We start from the raw sequence: 8,688 nt of genomic DNA on the forward strand, positions 1-8,688 counted from the left end.
AGGGACTATTTTAGCTTTTAACTCATACAGTCTATTTTCTAAGGTTGTTGCCAACTTAATAATTTTGTAAAATAAAGGATTCATTGAGTTTTAAGGTACCGTTCTGAAACATTAGTTTCAATTGTACATGTAGTATTAGGCATGTCAATTTCAAGTTTTTGTGTGTCATTAAAGCTGTTATCTATATAAATATTCCTCCTTAATAAATTCTCTTAAGCTCTTGTTCTTAATGCCGTGTAATCTGCAGGTTTAATAGCGTCTTTTGATTTTTACCATCCATTTAAATTAAGTTGCTACAGCCAAAATAGCTTTTTCTGTGTTGCTGTGTCTTTCTTTGTTCAACCATAAATAGCCAATAAACGTCCGTCAACCAACAACCTGATGACCTGAAGTGTGGAGCATTCAGTATAGAGCAAGTCAGTGAAATGAACTTCATGAAATGTATGATATCAAGCTGACAAATTGACAACAATTTATTTTTACAAGAAGCAATTTGTATACAAGTCGTACGGACTGGCGGCAAAGATGTTAAAAAGCACTTACAGCATAATCTATTTAAAATTTATCCCGTTTTATGTTAGTTAGAAAATAAGATGAATGTATGTTGTTAATTTTTCTATAATTTGTCAAAGTATCCTTAGCCGGACAAATAATAATACGGTTGCGATTTGTAGGGTTAATAAACTGTTTGCGTTTTTTCAGCTTCAATGGTCGTCGATTGCATTTACTCTTCAATTGACTACCAACGAACAAAGGAAATTCGAAGAGAAGAAAGTAAAAAACTTCCATAACACTGATAAGAGAGCATCCCATAAATAAACCAGCAATACCTCCAAAAGCCGCTACAACAAGTATTATATAATAAATGTGTGTAATAGGCTTAATTAAGTTAATGTTTTCTAATTACGTACATATTAAATCCATCCAACCGAATACCAAATGAGTTGAATAGACCATCATTGTATCGAAACGGAAATGCACGTCTAAATCAATGTATGACTTATTGCCACGTATATCCGTTGGCAAAAACGTTGTACGCATTTCCGTTATAAAATTTAAAGAATAACAATTGCGAAAACATTCACATAACATACTTTTGCCATAATTATCGGGCACATATTGTAGTTCTTCAGGGTCTTGAGTGTAAAGGAAATATTCTAAACAGTAATATTATTAATACTCTTAATAAAAATAATCGGAAGCCACTGTTTGTAGCGACTTTTTATTTAATTACCATAGTGTTGTGACAGACATAATAACCCTTTCAAATCACATATAGGATAGCTTCCTAAGAGAAATAAGCTTAATTATTAGAGAAATTTGGAAAGAAATAGTAATTAATTAACCTGTTGGAAAGAATATGTCTACAGTGCATTCACAATGTTTTAGTAAATATTCTTGATTGCACTGCGATATACAATTTTCCATCATATACACTTCACCGGGCAAAGTCTTGAATCCATAGCTCGAAGGTTCATCCTAGAGCAGAGGTAAATATTTTAACTGAGTTAACGAAAGTAATTCAGTTTTTAGTTCAAATTGTATTTTTTAATAAGCGTTAACAGCACACTCGAAGAACGCTTTGGTAACGAAGAAAGAGTACAATGGATTCAAAAAAGAATTTGATGTGTCATTTTAAGGAGACTTCTCTTGCAAAGGCTTTAAGGAAACGTATTATGAAAGGTATTGGAAAAGGTGATTTAGATCAAATGGAACTTAAGGAAGTAATGTTAGCTTCAGCGACTGTACTAACAGTTGCTTCAACACTCTTGTCGGTATATATCTAACGTTACAGAATATTTACATTACGTCGTGGGTAAATGATGAAAAACTTCCGATTGACCATGGATAAGGTAATACTTTGAGTTTGGTAGAATTAGGAACAAATCGTGCACCATGAGCCGCTCCAACATGGTCTGACGATTGAGTCCACTCTCCTCAACAGATACAACTGACGGTTTAAACGGTGCAATTGAGGTGAAGCGTCCCGAATGAATCATTACGAAAGGCGTCGCTTTCCACAATGATTCGGCAGGCTTTAAAATTAAACTTTGATGGGGCCGTTTTGGCGCATCCCGCGGGCAGTTTATGTCTTGGCTCGTTACGTCACTACTTGCTTCGCTTTCTTTTGAAATTTCCTCATGGTGTAAAGTTGACTTTAAACAAGATTGGTGAAAATCGCTTGGTGTAGAGTATTCCCCAAAAAACCAAAAAAGTTATGCGGCGATGCCAAATATTTTTTAAAAAAATAACAGAATCTTACTGGTTAAATCGGCTCGTACTTTGTTTAATAACAATTATTTAAAATGCAGGAAAAAATTGACTGAATTGTAATGAAAAATACGCTACAGAGCTTTAACTTTAGTTAGTAAGACATTGCATTAAAGAAAGTTGCGGCTTTTTATTAAAATTCTATCCTCACTGCATATAATCTTTCCAAACAATAAACTGCTGTTGTTTCAGGGACGTCTAATCTCTCGATATGGGCGGCTGCTTGGTTAATTCAAAAAAATGCGATTACCAGGAAGGTGTCGTGAAAAATTTGGAATTGAGTAACTGAAGCATCAAATGCAAGAGCAACTTCACCGTTTTAATAATTCTACCATTCAAACAAAACAGGAATGTTTCGAAAGCTTCTAAAGAAAATTGCTCGATTTACTGTTTAAAGGTGAGAAGCATTTCAAAACGATTTATCACAAATGTAAAAAAAAGAAACGTTTTTCGACGGAAATTAAATACTCTTCGCTAAATAATAATAAATATGCTTAACTGCAAAAAAATGATTGTTGAAAATATTTATATCAATGGTGACGTCGAATTTGGAAATTTAGAGCTTCCCAATAGCAAGAGAATTATCACCAGCACTAACTGATGCGTTCCATCCAATTAATAAAAGAAAAACGGGCGAAATCTAATTTTTCACCAGATCTCTTCAAAAAAGAACAAATGAACGTTTTGCTACAGGCGCTGGTCACCTTAGAGCCTCTTTTTATCATTTGTAACGACCGATGTAATAACTGATAAATTCGTTTTTGTCTTATTTACCGAATATACACATTTTCTTTCCTGGGTTTTTAAACGTTTGGTGTCATTTTCATAGAAAAATATAACCGGATCCACTTCGATAATTGCATTTGTGTTGGTGGGAACAGGTAAAGGCTTCTTATGCCATACATGAGGTTCTGCTATCATAACCTTTATAAAGAATTTATTTTATTATATTGTCATAATATTGCTTTTAACAATTCGATCACCTTAATTCCTTTAGGTTTTCCATTTCCTGGATAAATATTTTCTGGATTTATCAGTACTCTCAACTTTAAGCCACTTTTCATGCCAGAATTTCCTGTACGCAAAGGCCAGTTGGGATCTTTCAATTGTCTCTCTCTGGCCGCCTCCGTTTCTAAAGTGTTAAAACTCCAGCAATAACCAATTTGACTACGTCGCTGGAAAAAGTAATCGCAGCAGTTAATATCATTATTACGCCATTTGCAGTCCGTCAAGAGCTCCTCACAAGACCAGCTCATGTATTCATAAACTAATGAAAAGTTAATATGACTTAAAGCATGTATTGGTCGATTTTGCAAAATTTGAAACACTTGAAATTGACCAAATTGGAAGGTGTCGTAAGCAGTAATAATCAGTTCAAAGAGTTTTGATATTTCGGTATTATTTTCTTGTGGTAAAAACATGCTTTTGGCTGCTTCTAAACGTTGCCAATTCAATTGGTTGCGATTGCAAATCGATACCACAGGAAAACTTATTTGATATACAGGATATCGAGTACTATTAATAACAGTCTCCATATTGCCAGCATCAAAGCGATCCTTAAGACGAAGGCATACGTGTACCGTTCCGAAGAAAGCCAGCGAAAGTACAAGAAACCAAATGAATCTGAAAACAAGAAAATTTTCACATATTAACAAAGAGTTTCAAAAGAGTTTCTCACCTTTCACAATTGTGGCTTTCGCGTTCTCCCAACTTGCTTAAACCAGGTATAGTAGATTTATTCGCAAACCGATAGAACAAGTCTGCAAAGGTTTCTCTATATTCGCTAGAGTTTCCATTCTTAGTAACCAAGGGACGTTTTAGCAAATCCAACGATAAACGCTTCGAAAGCATTCTGTGTGCAGCTGCAAGTAAGTTTTGTTAGAAACTGACCTTTACATTAAAATTTTGTTAATTTAACTAGATACCATTGTGGTTATTTACTTCTTTACAAATTGGTATAAAATTTTGCATCTAAATTATGAGAGCTGATAGAAAACGAAATATCTCTTAAATGCAGAGTGTTAATGCACTTCAGTTTTGTTGACAAAAAAGGTAATAAATATCGCGTGTGTGCGGATAATAACCATTTAAAATTCAGATTTGCAAACTTGTAAAATGATAACAATCAACCGTACTAACGACTGTGTAGAAAAGTAGAGGACTTTGAAAAGAATATAAGTTCAACTATATTTTTTTGTTTAACTATTTTTGATAACATTTCCCAAATTTGTTACAAAGTGCGAATACAAAGGCGGGTCTAATCTCTTTCATTTTCTTTTTTTTTTTGTCTACTTTACCAGCAACAGGCAATTGCTCAGAAAACGACTCGTGTGGGATCTGAACTAACGATCTGATCAACCAGAGTCTGAATTCAGATTCGCAAACATAATGATCGTGTTTACATCTGAAAAACGGAAATGATGCTTCAAATTGCTTATCAGTAGTGTCAGAAGTTATTTTACTTATTTTCTCGCTCGAACAAACTACTCAATGCCTTATGCAGCAACTGTTGAGCTCTTTCCACCATTCCTATGGCAAACAATGCGTTAGCAGCGGAACGCCACGCCTCTGACACAGATTTGAATTTCTTTGTTATGACGCTAATGAACAGTTAAATTATCTAATTGCCCATTAACACTAAACGTACCACGCGCGGTCAAAAGACCGTTTTTAAACTTTCGTTTAAAATTTATCGCATAAAACTTTATTGTATCATCATGTATCTTATTGACTTTTCCTAAAATATACATACAAACTATTTTTCAATATTTACAACTTTTTTTAATGTGTATTTTCCGAAAAAAAATTATACCACGTCTAGTCTACCAGGCGCGGTCATTTGACCGCTTGAAAAATTTATGTTATTTACGACTACATTTTTCGCTCGCGTTCTTGAAATTGTTTTAGGAGTCTGCAATGTAATTGTAGACTGGAATCTAATCAATGTGTCTGCAATGCAGACGGTTAGGACGGTTAGACGGATGCGGTTCGAATTTTTTAGGTTGTTATTGGAACAAAGAACATACTGTTTTTTGTACGACAGTAAGGTCTTGCGATACGAACAGAGAGCATCAAAATTTCAGTGTGTAATAGAAATTATAATTATATTATAAGAAAAATTATTACGTGGTATAAGTGATAGTTTCGACAAAGTCAACAGAGCCAACAATATTTTGTGGTATGATTTACAATTTGTTTTTTATTTCTGGTCTCAATGTTTGATTTATATTTTTATATTTTAGTTTTTACTTTATCATTTGTATATTCACCCCCAAAATGTCAAGACATTCGAGGAATATCAATTTATTAGACAAAATAAATAATATCGACTAGGATTGTTCGGAAGATGATCAAGAAGTTTACGATACTGATGATGAAAATGAAAAATTGAAAAACAGAAAAGAAAGAGATTCATAGTTAGTTCCGAAAGTGAAAATGAGGAAGAGATTGAAACTGCTATGGACGGAACTGTTTGAAAAAAAATAAATGAAGGGTCTAACAGTGGAAGAACATCGTTTTATAATATTTTCAAGGAAACATCAGGACCGACAGGATACACTAAACGAAATAAAGGGCAGAGCATTTTCAGCATTTTCCTACAAAAGCACGTTGTAGATTTACTCAATATATGCCCAACAAACCGGACAAATTTGGCATAAAATTCTGGCTGGCTTCCGATGTAACTAGTCAATATATAGTAAACGGCTTTCCATATTTGGGAAAAGATGAAGGGAGAGAATCATCAATCCCACTTGGAGAGTTCGTAACTTTGAAATTAGCAGAACCATATACGGGCCATGGGAGAAATATAGCAGTTGACAATTTTTTTACAAGCGTGTCATTAGCGAGTAAACTTCTATCAAAAAGAACTACTCTTGTTGGAACTATCCGGAGAAATAAAAGAGAGCTACCAAAATTAGCGAGACAGGCAAAGGATAGTATGACACGCTTCTCAACAATATTATACAAATCGAAAGACTTTATTCTTACAATTTATAAAGCTAAACCCAATCAAAAAGTATCGATACTTAATTCAATGCATTTATCCGTTGATATTGGAAAAAAAGACACCCGTATACCAGAGACAGTTGGAGTTTATAATAGTACGAAATTCGGTGTAGATGTAACCGACCAAATGGCCAGAAAATATAATGTAAAATCTAAATCTCAAAGATGGCCTTTACAGGTCTTTTTCAATATCTTAGATTTAGCTGGGATAAACTCTTGGATTTTATATAAAGAAGCGACGGGTGAGGAAATATCGAGGCAAGAGTTTTTATTTCAGTTGGCAGAAGAACTTGGGACCGAATATCAGAAGGAGAAACAGATAAGCCAAGAATGCTCATCAAAAACAATAATAAACACAAACACTGCTTCTTCTGAGCGGAGATCTTGTCAAATAAGATATTGTAAAGTCAACAAAACAAACAAAATTTGTATAAAATGTAAAAAATACGTATGTGGAAAATGTGCAATACAAAATACTGTAATTTGTAAAAAATGTGATGAAAATGCATAAAAGTAAATAAAACATACAACATCGAAAAGCGGGGAACGAGTTTCTATTGTAGCATCAGAAAAATATTTTGTTCACTATCTACTTTACATATGTTTTTTTGACGTTCAGAAATGAGAACATTGAACACGTATGTGATAAATCGTTTTCTACGTTTAAGATAGATACTTGGTACTTCTTCCACCTGGCCTTCAATTTGATAATCTGTGTTATTAATTAAAAAGTAGTTATCTCTTGTTTTGTAACGGTTTATTAACATTAAAACGCGCCGTTTATTAACATTAAGTGCTTAACGTGTTTAATTGCATTTTGAAATTTTTGATTAATCTTGCACAATTGGGTTTGGTGAGGTTCTTAAAGCAATCCAACTTAATGTCCAATAGAAACCACCTGCAAATGTTTATAACTGAATGGTTGTTTAATTCAAAGGGAGATGTGAAATGTAGGAAAAACGTATGAATTCAAAAGGAGGTGTGAAAAAATATAGGAAAAACATATGAATTCAAAAGGGGATGTGAAAGAAATATAGGAAAAACATATGAGTTCAAAAGGAGGTGTGAAAAAATGTAGAAAATGGTTTACAATTCAAAAGGAGATGTGAAAGAAATATAGGAAAGCCATATGAATTCAAAAGTAGATGTGAGAGAAGTATAGGAAAAGCATATGAATTCAAAAGGAGGTGTGAAAAAATATAGAAAATTGTTTACAAATCAAAAGGAGGTGTGAAAGAAATATAGGAAAGCCATATGAATTCAAAAGGGGATGTGAAAGAAATATAGGAAAAACATATGAATGCAAAAGGAGATGTGAAAGAAATATAGTAAATTGTTTATAATTCAAAAAGGGATGTGAAAAAAATATAGAAAACTGTTTACAACTCAAAAGGAGGTGTTTTTTATGTCTATTCCTGCTGCTTATTCGCGTTATGCCGTAATTTATTGTTTTCTTTATGCTTATATTTTTCTGAACTATGTGTCCTAAAAACTTGAGAAATTCATAGTTGTCACTGGCATAATTAATACTTCAGAGCTCTGGAGGACAATACATGAAAAGTGAAGAAGCAGAGATGTCATAAAAATGAGCTAGCGCTTGGTGGAATGCTTAAAGTTTTCCACTTTTCAATTATAGTATGTAAATAGAAGAAATAGTACATCAATGAAAAATTCGTGAAACTAAATAAAAAAAAAATCTCTTTTATAAATCCTCATTAATCGCCAGCGAACAGATCTGAAGACTTCTGTGCGTGCGGACACAATTCGGGCTTTAGTGAATACAACGTCAGCATCAGTAACATGCTGTCTTGTTTGTGCTACTGTGAATAGGAGCATTGTCTAATTGGAAAAGTTTTTTAATGCGCAGATCTTCATGTCAAATGGTGAACTTATTGCATTTTTCTATGTTTAGGATCTCTCGTGATTTCACTTTTCGATTACTTTCTGGAAAAACTTTGACGAAATTTTTACGTTTCCTGGTATGACCTAGTTGACCGTTTCAGTAAGGCCCGCGTTTGTATGATAACGTTTAAAATTAGCAAATCAGCGACGAATCTTGCGTACTACTTTTCAAGCCAATGCTGAGTTTAAATGGTACACGAACGTGACTTGTTGAAAGGCGTCGTTTAATGGTGGCTCATTCTAACAATAATGTGGATATTTTGTTTAAAGATAACATATGTGTGCCAACTCTCGAAAATATTGATCGATTTGTTATAAAGAGCGTCTTCACTTTACCTCCCTCAAGCAAGGGGCATATTTTTCTTTAACCAGGTTAGGTTCATATTGACGGGAAATTTTTAGTGCAAAATAGAGACGGTTCTTCGGTTGTTACTTCTAACACGCTATGCTAGATTTGATTTGATCATGTTTGATATATTGGTGAAATGGAAGACGAAAGATTTTAGT

The 8,688-nt window shown here is 33.6% G+C and overlaps 1 protein-coding gene across 1 annotated transcript in view; it reads right to left on the bottom strand.

The window, feature by feature from the left end:
* LOC119641074 (pickpocket protein 19) overlaps window positions 1-4,122 on the bottom strand; it is a 5,416-nt gene extending 1,294 nt beyond the window's left edge. The window contains exons 1-7 of the mRNA XM_038039502.1: window positions 3,950-4,122; window positions 3,255-3,894; window positions 3,046-3,195; window positions 1,347-1,479; window positions 1,235-1,288; window positions 912-1,157; window positions 744-842 (exon numbers count right to left, since the gene is read on the bottom strand). Of these exons, the coding sequence (XP_037895430.1) occupies window positions 744-842; window positions 912-1,157; window positions 1,235-1,288; window positions 1,347-1,479; window positions 3,046-3,195; window positions 3,255-3,894; window positions 3,950-4,122 (1,495 nt within the window). The remainder of the gene's footprint in view (window positions 1-743; window positions 843-911; window positions 1,158-1,234; window positions 1,289-1,346; window positions 1,480-3,045; window positions 3,196-3,254; window positions 3,895-3,949) is intronic.
* Window positions 4,123-8,688: the final 4,566 nt, after the last annotated feature.

Source organism: Glossina fuscipes, unplaced genomic scaffold (assembly GCF_014805625.2).
Source record: "Glossina fuscipes isolate IAEA_lab_2018 unplaced genomic scaffold, Yale_Gfus_2 142, whole genome shotgun sequence".
Lineage (NCBI taxonomy): Eukaryota > Metazoa > Arthropoda > Insecta > Diptera > Glossinidae > Glossina > Glossina fuscipes.